The sequence below is a fragment of the Callithrix jacchus genome, chromosome 6, assembly GCF_049354715.1.
Source record: "Callithrix jacchus isolate 240 chromosome 6, calJac240_pri, whole genome shotgun sequence".
NCBI classification, from domain to species: Eukaryota; Metazoa; Chordata; class Mammalia; order Primates; family Cebidae; genus Callithrix; species Callithrix jacchus.
This window is the reverse complement of record NC_133507.1, coordinates 154889136-154906914: the sequence shown is the minus strand read 5'-3', so window position 1 is coordinate 154906914 and position 17779 is coordinate 154889136. Positions and strand designations below refer to the sequence as shown.

Sequence of the window (17779 nt, the reverse complement as noted above, 5' to 3'; positions counted from 1 at the left end):
TCAGTGTGAACATTACTTTGCTTTCACATGGCCCTGACTGGGGTCCCCAGCACTACATGGCTTTGTAACACAGTGTCTGTATTAGGAAGACAGACAGCCTGACTCATCCTGTATCTGGTTTGCCACATTCCTCTTCCCTACCACCACCACATTTATCTAATCTTTGTGGTTCCTCTGTTGCTTCTAAGCTTAGAAAGACTTCCTGCCTCCAGAGATTTAGTAAATACACTGTTCCCTTCCCAGGAGCAATTTAATGGATTGGATTGCATGTGGGATTTAAGTGGTGTCTTAGCCTTGACTCTATCCCCTCCATAAAAATATCTCCCTGATGCAACCAGTAATTCCACCAGTAGAAATTTCCAGCTCTAATAAGTAGATTCCTAACAGGGATAACACTTCTCCAGGTTTTAATATAGTTGAATTTAAAGGACAAGTTGAAGTAGAAACGTAGCCTCAAAGAGAGTGAGGAAGATGGTGAAGCATAGTGTGAGTTATGGAGAGTACCATTAGGTAAGAGTAGGACTGTAGGACTGAGAGTCCAGGCCAGCTACCTCTCCAGCAAAGGAGATTGCTGGCCAAGCACATGATTTGACATCTTAGTGCACAATGTGCCCTACTTGTGTAGCTTAGTGTGAATCCTGATGCTGATTGGCAGGAAGGTATAATTTGGAAAGGATAAGGCCTGTCAGAGAACTGGGGGAGAAAAATTTTGGAATAGTATTTTAAGTATTAGGGCTAGATTTGGTTCCATTGTACTCCATTACGATGTAGCTGAGAGTACTGCAAGTTGATTGTAAAAGTTCTTTCTTGTATGGTTTTATGCTTTAACTTGTAGATTTATAGTTCATTTTTGCCCAGTGCCAGCACTTAGAAAGAATATAACATTCATTAACAGCACTAGAGCAGCAGTGTTTTTTCAATAGGGAGACACATTTATCCCATTCCTTGTCACCCTGGAGTATATCAAAGTTTCCCAGTAGGAGTTCCTGCCTGGCTTGGATACAGACTTCCCAAAAAATTCAGGTATGACACATTGAATGGCACATCACCTAGATGTTGGGTGATAAATTCTGGAGACTGGCATAGGGTTGCCAGCTTCTTTTTCCAGATAAGACCACTATCATCTGTTATAATGATAGTGGTCTTATCTTTTCCTTCAACACAGAAAAGACATTTTCACACCAAAAAAAGAAGGACACCGTCTCAGAGTAGAAGGGGATCCTTCCCGAGAAAGAATGGTTGTCAGCCTTACACTTGGCGGGAAAACTGCAGCACTACTCTATTTCCTTTTGGCTTTTGGGACTTGCTGCCATAGACAGTGGGAAGCTGTGAAAGATTTCTGATGTAACTGTTTTTAGTTTTATGCATGAAGATTCTTTTCCTTTTGTAGAAATTCCATGCTGAAGCCTTAGCATGCCAGTTTATTTTCTTAGAGTCACTGATTTAAAATGTTACAAGAAAGTAAAGCGGGTAGAGTAAAAGTATAAATACTGCCACGGTCATATTTCTGAATCTACTTGATTTTACTTAAAGGTGGTCTTGGCTTTCTAAAACAATTTTTTTAGTGAAATAATGTCATTTGCTTCTCTGATTCTACCTTTTTATTTAGAAGCTTTATTTTCTCTTGGCCCAGAAGAGCTTGGTTTGTTTGAAGATAAGGATAAACCTGATGCAAAGGTATTACATCTATGATTTACTGGGATGTTCCGGAGTATTCAGGAAATTTTATTTTGAAGAAGGAATTAAGTGACTTATTCACAAAGCAAGAATTTTATTAATTATCAAATATGGTCTTTATTTTCAGACAGTGACTTGGCCTATACCCTATTGGTAATGGAATTTTCCTTCTGAGAATCACTTCTCCAAATTTAATACTGCTACCCCTTTATAAATATACAGCACTCTTTATTGTGCTTATCCTTTCTTCTGGTGGAGGAAACACTTGCACAACATCCACATTAGCTTCCCTCAGAAATCTATTTAAAGCACTTTTTTGCAACAATACCAAAAAAAAAAAAAATAGACTACGTTCTTTCAATTTGGTACTCTGGAAATAAATGCAGTAATGAGTTGATTTATTGTTTTGTTTGTTACTGTGGTGATATTAAAGTACAGCTCTAATCATGTTCCTCCCAGCTTAAACATAGCTCAAAAGTTTCTTATCATATTCAGCTCAAATTTTTACTTCCTTGGAGTCATTCATGATCTAGCCCAGTGCTTCTCAGGCTACTTGTGTAGCAAAGGACCTGTTTTGGTGCATTTTTTTTTTTTATTTCCAATCTGTTGCAAATTAGCACTTTTGTAGTATATAATAAAAATGCCATGGGAATATCAAATTGCCATTAAAATTTCTAAATGCTGATTCTCCCTTTCAATACTTAAAGTCTGGCCTACAGACTGGACTGTGAGCAACATTGCTCAGTCTGGCCGAGCCCTCACCACATGAAGTTAAGGCAGGAAATTGTTTGGAGCTAGGAGAAAGTGAGGCAGGGTGTGCTGAAAACTCCAGAGTGAGATACAGTATGGTGCCTGGAAGATTTCTACAGAGGGGAAATTATGTGTATCAGAGATATTTTATAGAAATAATGGACTATTAGAAGAGATTTAAACTGTCAATCTGTAATCAATTGAGTGGTTTATTAGGGCCTAGTTCAGTTTTAATGTTTATCTGAACTATATCAGGGTAGAAAACTCCAAATAACTTAATATTTTTTGGATTGAATTAGAATTTTCATAGAAGAACTGAATCATAATTAGTTTTTCCTTTATAATAGGATATTTATGAACTTTCTCCCATATGAACTAGGAGATAAGAAAAAGCTAGTATGCAGTTGTTTTCAAAAGCCTCAGTCACCACTGAAAGAATTCATTTAGAAATGTGTTTGTTTTTCATTCAGATTCGAATCATCCCTTTACAGTTACAACGCTTGTTTGCTCAGCTTCTGCTTTTAGACCAGGAAGCTGCATCCACAACAGACCTCACTGACAGCTTTGGGTGGACCAGCAATGAGGTACGAGGGTCAGCTCTCCAAGGAAAAGTTACCAGCAGTAGAGGAAAGAGTAACACTGCTTTAATCTTATATAACTTCCTTTAATTTTGTCTTAGGGTCTCGACATATTGTTTGAATGTTTCTTTCTCACATTAAAAAATTACAAGCCAGAAATATATATTTTTAGATACTTGTTGTATACAGGCTTTTATGAACAGCTGTGATTTGGGGCTGGGGTACGATTATAAAAACAGAGAGAAGTACAAGAGCTGATTTTTACAATTTCTACCCTAAGAGTCTTTATGTAGTCTAGTTGAGATACAACACCTATTACATGGAGATTATCTACTATTTATATAGTTTTTTTAGTCTTTGACCAACAATAATGGATCAATTAAATGGTAAGTAAATTTCTTAAAATTCTGTGTTTGTTATGTGCTTTGTGTTTGTATCCACATGTTCTGCTTTCAGTGTTTGCTTCAGTCAAAAAATTGAAACAGTTCTTGGCAGGTCTTTTTATTCTTCCTGTTCGTTCTCCTGACTTTCTCCATTTTCTTTCTTTCCTTCTTTCTTTCTTATTTTTGTTTTGTATTTTAATTTTATCATATTGTTTATTTTATTTTATTTATTTTTTATATATATTTTATTGCATTTTAGGTTTTGGGGTACATGTGAAGAACATGCAAGATTGTTGCATAGGTACATACATGGCAATGTGGTTTGCTGCCTTCCTCCCTATCACCTATATTTGGCATTTCTCCCCATGTTATCCCTCCCTAACTCCCCACCCCCCACTGTCCCCTCCCTAGTTCCCCCCCGTAGACCCCAGTGTGTGATGCTCCCCTCCCTCTGTCCCTGTGTTCTCATTGTTCAACACCTGCCTATATGAATAAGAACATGCGGTATTTGATTTTCTGTTCTTGTGTCAGTTTGCTGAGAGTGATGGTTTCCAGGTTCATTTATGTCCCTACAAAGGACACGAACTCATCGTTTTTTATGGCTGCATAGTATTCCATGGTGTATATGTGCTGCATTTTCCCTGTCCTGTCTATCACTGAAGGGCATTTGGGTTGGTTCCAAGTCTTTACTATTGTAAACAGTGCCTCAGTGAACATTCATATGCATGTGTCCTTATAGTAGAACAATTTATAATCCTTTGGATATATACCCAGTAATGGGATTGATGGGTGAAATGGAATTTCTATTTCTAGATCCTTGAGGAATCACCACACTGTCTTCCACAATGGCTGTACTAATTTACACTCCCACCAACAGTGTAAAAGTGTTCCTTTTTCTCCACATCCTCTCCAGCATCTGTTGTCTCCAGATCTTTTAATGATCACCATTCTAACTGGCGTGAGATGGTATCTCAATGTGGTTTTGATGTGCATCTCTCTAATGACCAGTGATGATGAGCATTTTTTCATGTGTTTGTTGGCCTCATTGATGTCTTCTTTTGAAAAGTGTCTGTTCATATCCTTCGCCCACTTTTAAATGGGCTTGTTTGTTTTTTTCTTGTAAATCTGTTTTAGTTCTTTGTAGATTCTGGATATTAGTCCTTTGTCAGATGGGTAAACTGCAAAAATTTTTTCCCATTCTGTTGGTTGCCCATTCACTCTAATGACTGTTTCTTTTGCTGTGCAGAAGCTCTGGAGTTTAATTAGGTCCCATTAGTCTATTTTGGCTTTAGTTGCCAATGCTTTTGCTGTTTTAGTCATGAAGATTTTCTCCATTTTCTTTGTGTATCTTGTATGTGGGCTTTCTCTCATTTTCCTGTTTGAGTTCTAAAAGGCATTCTACTGTATACAAACACTACACACTTGTCAGCAGTGATTAAAGGTGATTGTTGCAAATATGACGAGCTGTTAGCTATACAAATCAAAACAAATCCCGGTCTACCATTTTTTTTATGGAATAGATGGATTTATTTCTGCAAAGACAGGTATAGACAACTATTACAATTTAAAGAGCAAATGATAGGAATAGTGTTATATTGCCTTTAACGGTAAACTCTAAATGGTGGTCTTCTTCTAACCAAGAACACTCCTTAACTAGGTGATACCAACTGTGTGATTAAGGAGGTAGGGCATGGACTTTGAAGTAAAATACGGTAATAATATATTCCCTAAACAAGTATGTTAAATTTCTGATGTAGAGCTGGTAGTAGGGGTTAATTCCTTTAAAAAGAAATAATAACCACTGTATTGAGATATAATTTACACGCCACAGAATTTACTCTTTTAAAGGGTACAGTTCAGTGCGTTTTTTTTTTTTTTTAGCATATTTGCGGAGTTGTTCAACCATCACTACAATCAATCTTAGAGACTTTTTACCACCCCAAAAAGAAATGCCATACCCATTAGCAGTCACTCTCCATCCCCCTCAACTCAGCCGCTGGCAACCACTGACCTTCCTTCTGTCTCTGTGGACTTGCCTGTTCTGGACATTTCATGGAAATGGAGTGATCCAATACAATAGGTGGTCTCTTGTAACAGGCTTCTTTCACTTACTGAAGACTACTGTTCCCAGGGTTGTACTTTATGTCAATACTTCATTCCATTTGCCAAATGAGATTCTATTAGATGGATATGCCACTTGAGTTTTTTTTTTTTTTTTTTAAGCTAGTCATCGATTGATAGATTTTTCTTTGTTTTTTTTGATAATGAGCTTCACTAAGTTGCTGGTTTCATACTTCTTAACGCTGCGGAGATTTTTATTTGATTTTTTTCTTAAATAAGGTCTTGCAGAAAACCCTCTGTAAGACTAGACCCGCAGTGATTGAAGAAGGTCTCTATGGTACCTTTGCCAAGTGTAGGATTGTTCAGGAACAGAGCTTGAAAACTTCCACAAGTTTTCTATCTCATCATAGCCAGTGATATAAGATAAATTTGCATCCTCAAGGGTCTTCTATTTTAAAAGACTAGAAATCCTCCACCTTTCATCCACCTATCTGCTGCTCTTCACATGAAACTTTTTTTTTAAAACGAGGTCTTACTCTGTCATCAACCTGGGGGTGCAATGGCACAATCATAGCTCCCTGCAGCCTTGTACTCCTGGGTTTAAGGCATCCTCCTGCCTCAGTCTCTTAGGTAGTTGAGATTATAGGCATGAGCTGTTGCTCTTGGTTGAAACTTATTTTTAAATTATCTTCCCTTATTGCCTCTACTTCTGAACCCTCCATTTGTTCCTCTGCCTTGTTTCTGCCTCTTTTGTTGAACTGTGACATCCTTGTGCCAAATCCAGAAGATGCTTCCGTGTTCTCAGCAGAAGGAGCTCTCAGTAGCACTCACCACCCTCCTTAAAGCCCCAGTTCCTCCTGCTTCCTGGGGCCTCACTCTCCTGGCTCTCCTCACAACTGTTCTTCCTCCTCTTCTCCAATTCTCAGTCTTGTTGTGTCCTTTGGTTTAGCTATACATTTTTCTTAAGAAGTTTACACATAGCTTTGTGACTCATAATGGATTAAAGCAAGTTCCATCAAGATTTTTTTCTCAGTAGCACTGTGTTAGTCTTTTTTTATTGGTTTATACTTCAAGGCAGTACATTCTAGTTCTTTTCTATTGTTGGTAATTCAGACTATTCAGCATGTACCCTGATCTCAGTGAATTGTTCCTGTGCAGACACTGCCAGGTCTTAGACACTGGTCTGTACCTGGTGTATCCCTCTCTCCTTTCTGTGATATGGCCATGTGTATGGTTTCCTACAAGAATACATGCACATTTTGGGGGTCAAAGGAGTTGAGTTATATGTACACACTGAATACTGCCTGTTCATATTTTCATTTTATAGTATAAATAAAAATAGGTGGTAATCCCTTAATAAGCTCACAGCTTATTTTGCTGAGTCATCCTTTTTTTTTTAATTATGTTTTAGGTTTTGGGGTACATGTGAAGAACATGCAAGATTGTTGCATAGGTACATACATGGCAATGTGGTTTACCGCCTTCCTCCCCATCACCTGTTTCTGGCATTTCTCCCATGTTATCCCTCCCCAACTCTCCATCCCCTGCTGTCCCTCCCCCAGTTCCCCCCCATAGACCCCAGTGTGTGATGCTGCCCTCCCTGTGTCCCTGTGTTCTCATTGTTCAATACCTGCCTATGAGTGAGAACATGCGCTGTTTGATTTTCTGTTCTTGTGTCAGTTTGCTGAGAATGATGGTTTCCAGGTTCATCCATGTCCCTACAAAGGACATGAACTCATTGTTTTTGATTGCTGCATAATATTCCATGGTGTATATGTGCCACATTTTCCCTGTCCAGTCTGTCATCGATGGACATTTGGGTTGGTTCCAAGTCCTTGTTATTGTAAACATTGTTGCAATGAACATTCATGTGCATGTGTCCTTATGAAAGAATGATTTATAATCCTTTGGCTATATACCCAGTAATGGGATTGCTGGGTGAAATGGAATTTCTATTTCTAGGTCCTTGAGGAATCGTCACGCTGTCTTCCACAGTGGTTGGACTAATTTACACTCCCACCAACAGTGTTAAAGTGTTCCTTTTTCTCCACATCCTCTCCAGCATCTGTCTGATTTTTTAATGATCGCCATTCTAACTGGCATGAAATGGTATCTCAATGTAGTTTTGATTTGCATTTCTCTAATGACCAGTGATGATGAGCATTTTTTCATATGTTTGTTGGCCTCATCGATGTCTTCTTTTGTAAAGTATCTATTCATATCCTTCTCCCACTTTTGAATGGGCCTGTTGGTTTTTTTTCTTGTAAATCTGTTTTAGTTCTTTGTAGATTCTGGATATTAGTCCTTTGTCAGATGGGTAGATTGCAAAAATTTTTTCCCATTTTATTGCTGATAGACTCTAATGATTGTTTCTTTTGCCGTGCAGAAGCTCTGGAGTTTAATTAGGTCCCATTTGTCTATTTTGGCTTTAGTTGCCAATGCTTTTGGTGTTTTAGTCATGAGGTCCTTGCCTATGCTTATGACCTGAATGGTTTTGCCTAGGTTTTCTTCTAGGGTTTTTATGGTGTTAGGTCTTATGTTTAAGTCTTTAATCCACCTGGAGTTAATGGTAGTATAAGATGTCAGGAAGGGTTCCAGTTTCTGCTTTCTGCACATTAGCCAGTTTTCCCAACACTGTTTATTAAACAGGGAATTCTCAGATGGTTGTAGATGTGTGGCGTTGCCTCCGAAGCCTTTGTTCTGTTCCATTGGTCTATATCTCTGTTTTAGTACCAGTACCATGCTGTTATGATTACTGTAACCTTGTTGTATAGTTTGAAGTCAGGTAGTGTGATGCCTCCATCTTTGTTCTTTTTACTTAGAATTGACTTTGCTATGCGGGCTCTCTTTTGGTTCCATATAAAGTTTAAGGTGTTTTTTTCCAGTTCTGTGAAGAAAGTCATTGGTAGCTTCATGGGGATAGCATCGAATCTGTAAATTACTTTGGGCAGTATGGCCATTTTCACGATATTGATTATTCCTAACCATGAGCATGGAACATTTCTCCATCTGTCTGTGCCCTCCCTTATTTTGTTGAGCAGTGATTTGTAGTTCTCTTTGAAGAGGTCCTTTACATTCTTTGTTAGTTATATTCCTAGGTATTTTATTCTCTTTGTAACAGTTGTGAATGGCAGTTCATTCTTGATTTGGCTTTCTTTAAGTCTGTTATTGGTGTATAGGAATGCTTGTGATTTTTGCACATTGATTTTGTATCCTGAGACTTTGTTGAAGTTGCTTATCAGTTTCAGGAGATTTTGGGCTGAGACAATGGGGTCTTCTAAGTATACAATCATGTCATCTGCAAATAAAGACAATTTGACTTCCTCCTTTCCTAATTGAATATGCTTTATTTATTTTTCTTGCCTGATTGCTCTGGTTAGAACTTCCAATACTATGTTGAATAGGAGTGGTGAGAGAGGGCAACCGGTCTGGTGCCAGATTTCAAAGGGAATGCTTCCAGTTTTTGCCCATTCGGTATGATACTGGCTGTGAGTTTGTCATCAATAGCTTTTATTATTTTGAGATACATTCTGTCAATACCTAGTTTATTCAGAGTTTTTAGCATAAAGTGCTGTTGAATGTCAAAGGTCTTCTGTGCATCAATTGAGATAATCATGTGGTTTTTGTGTTTGTTCTGTTTATGTAGTGCATTACGTTTATAGACTTGCATATGTTGAACCAGCCTGGCATCCCTGGGATGAAGCCTACTTGATTGTGATAGATAAGCTTTTTGATGTGCTGTTGCTATCGGTTTGCCAGTATTTATTGAAGATTTTTGCATCTATGTTCATCATGGATATTGGCCTGAAGTTTTCTTTTCTTGTTGAGTCTCTGCCAGGTTGGTCTCATAAAATGATTTGGGAAGGATTCCCTCTTTTTTGATTGTTTGGAATAGTTTCAGAAGGAGTGGTACCAGCTCCTCTTTATATGTCTGGTAGAATTCGGCCATGAACCCATCTGGACCTCGGCATTTTTTTGGTGGGTAGGCTATTAAATGCTGCCTCAACTTCAGCCCTTGTTATTGGTCTATTCAGGGTTTCGACTTCTTCCTGGTTTAGGCTTGGGGGGATGCAAGTGTCCAGGAATGTATCCATTTCTTCCAGATGTACTGGTTTATGTGCATAGAGTTGTTTATAGTAATCTCTGATGATGGTTTGTATTTATGTGGAATCTGTGATTATATCCCCTTTATCATTTTTTGTTGCATCTATTTGATTCTTCTCTCTTTTATAATCTGTCTAGTGATCTATCTATTTTGTTGATCTTTTCAAAACACCAGCTCCTGGATTTACTGATTTTTTGAAGGGTTTTTTTGTCTCTATCTCCTTCAGTTCTGCTCCGATCTTAGTTATTTCTTGTCTTCAGCTAGCTTTTGAGTTGTTTTTTTTTTTTAATCTTGCTCCTCTAGCTCTTTCCATTTTGACTATAGGGTGTTGATTTTAGATATTTCCTTACTTCTCATATGTGTATTTATTGCTATATATTTTCCTCTAGACACTGCTTTAAATGTGTCCCAGAGATTCTAATATGTTGTGTCTTTGTTCTCGTTAGTTTCAAAGAACATCTTTATTTCTGCCTTCATTTCATTGTTTATCCAGTCAACATTCAAGAGCCACTTGTTCAGTTTCCATGAAGCTGTGTGGTTCTGAGTTAGTTTCTGAATTCTGAGTTCTAACTTGATTGCACTATGGTCTGAGAGACTGTTTGTTATGATTTCCGTTCTTTTGCATTTGCTGAGCAGTGATTCACTTCCAATTATGTGGTCAGTTTTAGAGTAGGTTTGATGTGGTGCTGAGAAGGATGTACATTCTGTGGATTTGGGGTGGAGAGTTCTGTAAATGTCTATTAGGTTTGCTGGGTCCAGGTCTGAGTTCAAGTCCTCGATATCCTTGTTAATTTTCTGTCTCGTTGATCTAATATTGACAGTGGAGTGTTAAAGTCTTCCACTGTTGTGTGTGGGAGTCTAAGTCTCTTGGTAAGTCATTAAGAACTTGCTTTACCTATCTGGGTGCTCCTGTATTGGGTGCATATATTAGGATCGTTAGCTCTTCTAGTTGCATTGATCCTTTTACCATTATGTAATGTCTTTCTTTGTCTCTTTTGATTTTTGTTGGTTTAAAGTTTATTTTATCAGAGACTAGGATTGCAACTCCTGCTTTTTTTTTGCTCTCCATTTGCTTGGTAAATCTTCCTCCATCCCTGTATTTTCAGCCTATGTGTATCCTTGCATGTGAGGTGGGTTTCCTGGATACAGCACACCAATGGGTTTTGGTTTTTTATCTAATTTGCCAGTCTGTGTCTTTTGCTTGGGGCATTTAGCCCATTTACATTTAGGGTTAATATTGTTATATGTGAGTTTGATCCTGCCATTTTGATGCTAGCTGGTTCTCTTGCCTGTTAGTTGATGCAGTTTCTTCATGTGTCACTGCTCTTTACCATTTGGTATGTTTTTGGAGTGGCTGGTACTGGTTGTTCCTTTCGATTTAGTGCTTCTTTCAGGAGCTCTTGTAAAGCAGGCCTGGTAGTGATGAAATCTCTGAGTAATTGCTTGTTAGTAAAAGATTTTATTTTTCCTTTGCTTATGAAACTTCATTTGGCTGGATATGAAATCCTAGGTTGAAAGTTCTTTTCTTTAAGGAGGAATATTGGCCCCCACTCTCTTCTGGCTTGTAGGGTTTCTGTTGAGAGATCCACTGCGAGTCTGATGGGCTTCCCTTTGTGAGTGACCTGACCTTTCTCTCTCGCTGCCCCTTATCATTTTCTTCTTCATTTTAACCCTGGTGAATCTGACCATTATGTGCCTTGGGGCTGCTCTTCTTGAGGAATATCTTTGTGGTGTTCTCTGTATTTCCTGGACTTGAATATTGGCCTGCCTTGCTAGGTTGGGGAAGTTTTCCAGCTTGGATTCGATGGCTCTGAAAAGAGCTGTTGTGATATAGCTGGCCTAGAATTAGAACCAGTACAATGCCATTTTAAAATGGGAAAACTGTTTCCATTCTCCTCACAATGACTGCTAGCCATGGCTTCTGTAAACTACTAAGATTACCTTGCAAAATGTAAAGAGAGGACAAGCTGCATACTTTCTCTTATCTGTAACTGCCAGAATTGCTGGCCTTTGTTTACCAAAGTAAGCACCCCCAGATAATCCTGGCGCCAAGTAACCTAAAATTATGTGGACCCCACACCTGTCCAAATAATGTATAAACTAATGTTTACCTTGACCTCTGTAAACCACTTAAGTGGCAATCGGAATGACAAAAGTCTCCTGGCCTTGGAATATCTGGAGCCCCCTCAACCTCCTCTCAGCCTAGGAGGTGATTGACAGCTTTCATTCCCATCTCCGTTCCTCGCCCCCACTCCCAAGGTGGTTTTGTGGGTATAAAAAGGTCTTGTCACTCTTCTTTCTCTGCCACGGGTTGGAGAGACGTGAGTCCTCCGTGGTCGCCGGCAATAAACCCTGCAATTTGGTATACTTTTGTTCTGGTGTTGACTTTCTGTGCTAAGTTCAATGCAACACTGTTATATTGTAAAGTGATTTATGGAGACATTATTTGCCCTTGGCCTTGTGGTGGCTCTCTAACTTCCTGGGCAGCAGCATGGCCTGGATATTGGGCAGGACGCCGCCCTGAGTGATGTGACCTTGCCCAGCAGCTTGTTCAGCTCCTCATTGTTGCGGATGGCCAGCCGCAGGTGGCATGGGATAATGTGGGTCTTCTTGTTGTCGTGTCCTATGTTGCCCTCCAGCTCCAGGATCTCAGCCACCTGTATCAGGTACTCTAGCACCGCCACCAGGTAGACTGGTGCGCTGGCCCCAACTAGCTTGGCATAGTTGCCCTCGGAGCAGGCGGTGCACGTGGCCCACCGGACCCATGGGGAGCTGGAGCCCGGCCGGAGAACGGGTCTTAGCCATGGCGCAAGCTTTTCCTCCCTGCTTGTGGTGTTCAGACATGATGAAGAAACAATCGGCGAAGGGCAAAGAACAGCTTTGCTGAGTCGTTCTTATCTTTGGATTGCTTGATAAATCTTGAGTTTTTATTGACTAGTATATTTTTTTAATGTTTTAAAAAATCTGAAGCCCAGAATTACATCTAAAAATTACTTATTTTATAGGAAATGAGGCAACATGATGTGCAGGAACTGAATCGAATTCTCTTCAGCGCTTTGGAAACTTCTTTAGTCGGGACCTCCGGTCATGACCTTATCAATCGTCTGTATCACGGAACCATTGTTAACCAGATTGTTTGTAAAGAATGTAAGAATGTCAGTGAGAGGCAGGTAAATACGCAAGAGTATTTGAATAATAAGTTATGTTGCAAATTATAATTTATGTAATTAAACGTATAATCTGTAATACCATACGAAGATTAAAGTGTTTATTACAGACTGGGCGAGGTGGCTCACACCTGTAATCTCAGCTCTTTGGGGGCCAAGGCGGGCGGATCACCTGGGGTCAGGTGTTCAAGACCAGCCTGACCAACATGGAGAAACCCCATCTCTACTAAAAATACAAGATTAGCCAGGCATGGCCCATGCATATAATTCCAGCTACTTGGGAGGCTGAGGCAGGAGAGTTGCTTGAACCCAGGAGGCAGAGGTTGCAGTCAGCCAAGATCATGCCATTGCATTCCAGCCTAGGCAACCAGAGCAAAACTCCATCTCAATTAAAAAAAAAACAAAACAAAACTATTTATTACTAAAGGTAATTTATTCCGTTTTTTTTCTTCTAAGTATACCGAAATCATAGCCTGTAATCCAGATTTCTCCATGTATACTGAAAGAAGCAAGTATCTTGAAACTTAATCTTTTATTCAGACCTTAATATTTGAAAAATGTATTTAGGGGATATTTGCAAATAGAAGTCTGTGGCCTCATGTGAGAAGCCAATGTCATCATGGTTGGGATATTATAAAGGAAGTTAATTAGGGAGGTAATAAACATAGACAATACTGAGGACTGTTTAATTTGACAAACATCTGTAATTAAATTTTGGATTTAGTTTATTAATATTCTTCAGAAAGTTCATTTATATATATGTGTGCTTGTTTTTATATATTATAGGCTATTATAATCCTGTATTAATTAGTATAACCTTCAGTTCTTTGTAATGACACAGATTGCCCATTTAATCTAATTGGAAATTGGAAATTTGCTCATGTAAATATAATCCTGTTTGCTCTACAAATCTTACATAGTCAATGATTTTTATCACTGAATTTATCACTGATCCTTTAATAAAAGGCTGCTTTTGTTATTTATGGCAATGGAGTTTGTGTATTTGTATGAGGACAAAATTACCATTTTCAAAATGTGTTAATTGCTTTTTTGAAAATAGATGTCTCTATAAAAAAGTGTTGGTATTTTCAAAAATACTTCTTGCCCCTATTGCCTGTGCTAATAGACGCTTTCTTGGTCAGCCTCATTTGGAAATAAAAAGATGTTGTGTGTGTCTTTGAATTACTACATGCTTGACTTAGCTGTGATGTAGTAAATCAAGAGTATTTTCCAAACAATATATGTAGGACCATTATAAATTAAAGACTAACTTCTCACTTATATATTATAAACCATATACTGTATCAGTGTTACTTTTAGTACTTAGAATTTTCACCATGAGTTAACAAGCGCCCTATTTTCATTCCCCAAAATCTTTTGAAATAAAGCTGTTGCACACACATGCGGAACTATGAGTTAAATTGGCCAAATTGTAATAGTGTATTACTAGAAATATTGTGATTCAAACATAGTTATAGCAGAATTCATAAACCCTCTTTTTACAAAATTCTCTTTATCCTAGCTTAATAAATTTTTTTTTTCTTTTGATATGGTGTCTCACTCTGTTGTCCAGGCTGGAGTGCAGTGGCGCCACCTAAGCTTACTGCAGCTTTTGACTTCCAGGTTCAAGTGATTCTCCTGCCTCAGCCTCCCGAGTACCTGGGATTAGAGGCATGCGCCACCACAACCAGCAAATTTTTTGTATTTTTAGTAGAGATGAGGTTTTACCATATTGACCAGGCTGGACAAACAAGTTTTTTCTTATGACTTTTTCGGTGTATCTTAAGGCAACCCCAGCAAAAGAAGATAAAGAAATGGAGTTTACATTAGAAAATTCAACCCTGCCCTTGCTCTTATATTCTAGTCTAGAGACTAAAACAGTACTGTATACCTATATATCCACTTCTGAATTCAGATATGTGTTTTATTGTGGTTTATATTTCCTTATAAAACAGATTTTATTGTAACTGCAGTAAACTCATATTTTTTCTAACTTATTTTAAGCTAAATTATAGTTTGATTTCAAAATAATTTAGTGTTAATTAGGAGATCTACATCTTTATATGTAGTGTTTTAGAAAACATATCTGATTATTCCCAGTATATGTGTGAGTTGGTGATGTGTTTGTAAACGTCTGAAATTGTTTTTCAATATTTATATTCATGTCTATTTCAGGAAGACTTCTTAGATCTAACAGTAGCAGTCAAAAATGTATCTGGTTTGGAAGATGCTCTCTGGAACATGTATGTAGAAGAGGAAGTTTTTGATTGTGACAACTTGTACCACTGTGGAACTTGTGACAGGCTGGTTAAAGCAGCAAAGGTAAAGATAGGTACCCACTTTTTCCCAGGTTCCCCACTTTGTACTTAGTCCACGTCAGCTTGTATGAAAGTCTGAAGCATATACTTGAAGCTGTTAGGACACTAAGTATTGAAAATATATTTATGTCATTATCTATATTTTAATTTTTTACAATAAAGAATGTTTAAGGCTTTCAACCCAGCAATTCTGTCAACTTTCTTATCTCTGGGGAAAAGTTTATTTGTGCCTCAGTGTTTCATAAGTATCCCTGCTTTTTGCAATTACTGTTGTGAAAAAAGATGTATATATTTTTATTTCTGCCACTAAGAAACTTGTTGAGCTTTCCTTTCTTTGTTTACTACTGTAAAAATAGATGGCTATTTTCATTTTCTTAATATACAGTTAGTTTATAATCTTGATATATGTTCTTCCTCGCTCTGGTAAATCTAATATAGTCTTAACTCCTCTCCCAGGTGGGAGTACTTGCTAATTAAGGAACTTAGCAGAATATTTCCGGTTTTCTTTCTATACAGGCAAGCAAAATGTAAGATGAAAGGAGGACAAGATTAAAGCAACTGATTTCTTTTGCCATATGAGAGCGAAGAGAGAAAAGTAAAACAAACGAATAAACATAGAGTTCTGACATTTCCCAAATTTATTCATCATATTCATACATCAGTGTCTATTCCTGTAGTATAATTCATAGTTATTTTCCATTCCTGGAAAGAAGAGACACCTTGATAAGAGGAGAAATGAGAGGCAACTGCTGTTTAGTGGAATACCTCCCTGGTGTTATTTTCATGCATCCTAAGTTTTGCACATTCCAGCTCCTTTCTGAAATGGCAAGGATTTATTATATCAGGACTTTTGGCATTTCTGAAAATCTGCCACATATTGGTGTTTTATACCAGTCCTGATGGGAGGTCTCTCTCTGTGCTTTACTGGCCAAGCCCTTTGGGTCCAGGATATCTGTTTGTTCCAAGGGAGTCTGACGTCTGAATAACTCCTTTTGGAGGACAGATTTTAGAAAAAGGTTTTGTGGATTTTCTTTCCCCACTTTATCTTGTAGCAGCCATTCATTTACATTTTCTTTTCACAATTTCCTGTGATTTCTCTCTATGGAATTGTTCTTTAATGTATTTTTCACACAGTTAATTTCCACCAAAAGCACTACCAATGCTAGTTCATTGCTAAATACTAGTAATTCGTTAACATTACTATAAAAATTATTGCTATAGATAATTCATTAAATGTTCTATGTCTGTGTATGTATATATTATTAATACCATTTCCTCTGGCCTGGATATGCTATCTCTAATCTTCTCAGGCCTTCCTTCTCAGCTTCTTGTACCTATGGCCAATATGGCATCAACCCTGCTGCTGTCATTATTTATTATCTGCAGTGGTGACATTTCCCTGCTTTAGATGATGTGATGAGCTGTTCATAAGCATCATCAACTTGAGCTCAGTTCACTTAGTGGTTACTGAACATTGTCTTAAACAGCTACCACAAGGAACATATTTATGCTGTCACTCATTATGACAAAGATAGCACTATTCCTATAGCTGACAATTAGTCCATTTTTCCAACAAATAAAATGAGCATTGATTTAGATAATATACAATTCTGAATTTGTATCCTGGAGATTATAGATGAAACTATAATAAAACCTTAAACCCTATGCCTATAGGTTTCACAGGAAGATTGAATTTTATACTGTTTCATGTATATTTCTATCCAGTCTTTGCCCTTTCATCAAACTCAAAGAGAGAGGTTTATTATTTGCTTATTTATTTTGTATTTCACCTTTGGTGTTTAAACTTCAGAGTATGGAATAGTGTTAGAAAGATACTTACACATTCAGTTTTTGGTTAGACTTCCTGTTGACATTAACAAAATAAGAAACTTTTGTTAAACAAATGCAGTTCTTAAATATACTTTTTATAGCATTGCTTTAATTCTTTTTTCAGTGGAAATTGTCTGATCTTGATACTTTTAAATTTATATTCCGGCCGGGCGTGGTGGCTCATGCCTGTAATCCCAGCACTTTGGGAGGCCGAGGTGGGTGGATCATGAGGTCAAGAGATCAAGACCATCCTGGTCAACATGGTGAAACCCCGTCTCTACTAAAAATACAAAAAATTAGCTGGGCATGGTGGCGCGTGCTTGTTATCCTAGCTACTCAGGAGGCTAAGGCAGGAGAATTGCCTGATCCCAGGAGGCGGAGGTTGCAGTGAGCCAAGATCGCACCATTGCACTCCAGCCTGGGTAACAAGAGCAAAACTCCATCTCAAAAAAAAAAAAAAAATTTTGTATTCCATTCTGGTTGCATTGGATTGGTTGCAGTCTAAGTTTAGGTTTGGCTGTGCTGCTAAATAAATGCAGATTTTCTTGTCCGAAGCATTGTTTTCTCAGCCACATTATAATTGAGTTTCTTTAGATGCATTTTTTAGAGCTTATTTGAAAATCAACCATGTGAGCCGGGCATGGTGTCTCACACCTGTAATCCCAGCACTTTGGGAGGCCAGGGCACGTGGATCACGAAGTCAAGAGATTGAGACCATCCTGGCCAGCATGGTGAAACCCTGTCTCTACTAAAAATATTTTTTAAATTAGCTGGGCGTGGTGGTGCATGCCTGGAGTCCCAGTTACTTAGGAGGCTGAGACAGGAGAATCACTTGAACTCGAGAGATGGAGGTTGCAGTGAGCTGAGATCATGCCACTGCACTCCAGCCTGGTGACAGAGTAAGACTTTG

At 38.2% G+C, this 17779-nt stretch overlaps 1 protein-coding gene and 1 pseudogene across 3 annotated transcripts in view; one reads left to right on the top strand and one right to left on the bottom strand.

The window, feature by feature from the left end:
* USP40 (ubiquitin specific peptidase 40) overlaps window positions 1-17779 on the top strand; it is an 89305-nt gene that overhangs the window by 2348 nt on the left and 69178 nt on the right. For 2 of the 3 annotated variants that reach the window (XR_013519163.1, XM_008999719.4), the window contains exons 3-6: window positions 1610-1677; window positions 2898-3011; window positions 12560-12724; window positions 14897-15043. Coding sequence is in view for 2 of the 3 variants with exons in the window: in XM_008999719.4 (XP_008997967.1) it covers window positions 1610-1677; window positions 2898-3011; window positions 12560-12724; window positions 14897-15043 (494 nt within the window). In the remaining variant the exon portion in view is untranslated. The remainder of the gene's footprint in view (window positions 1-1609; window positions 1678-2897; window positions 3012-12559; window positions 12725-14896; window positions 15044-17779) is intronic. The other variant, XM_078328853.1, reaches the window with a different exon arrangement.
* On the bottom strand, window positions 11997-12398 carry LOC103793995 (histone H2A type 1-like; annotated as a pseudogene).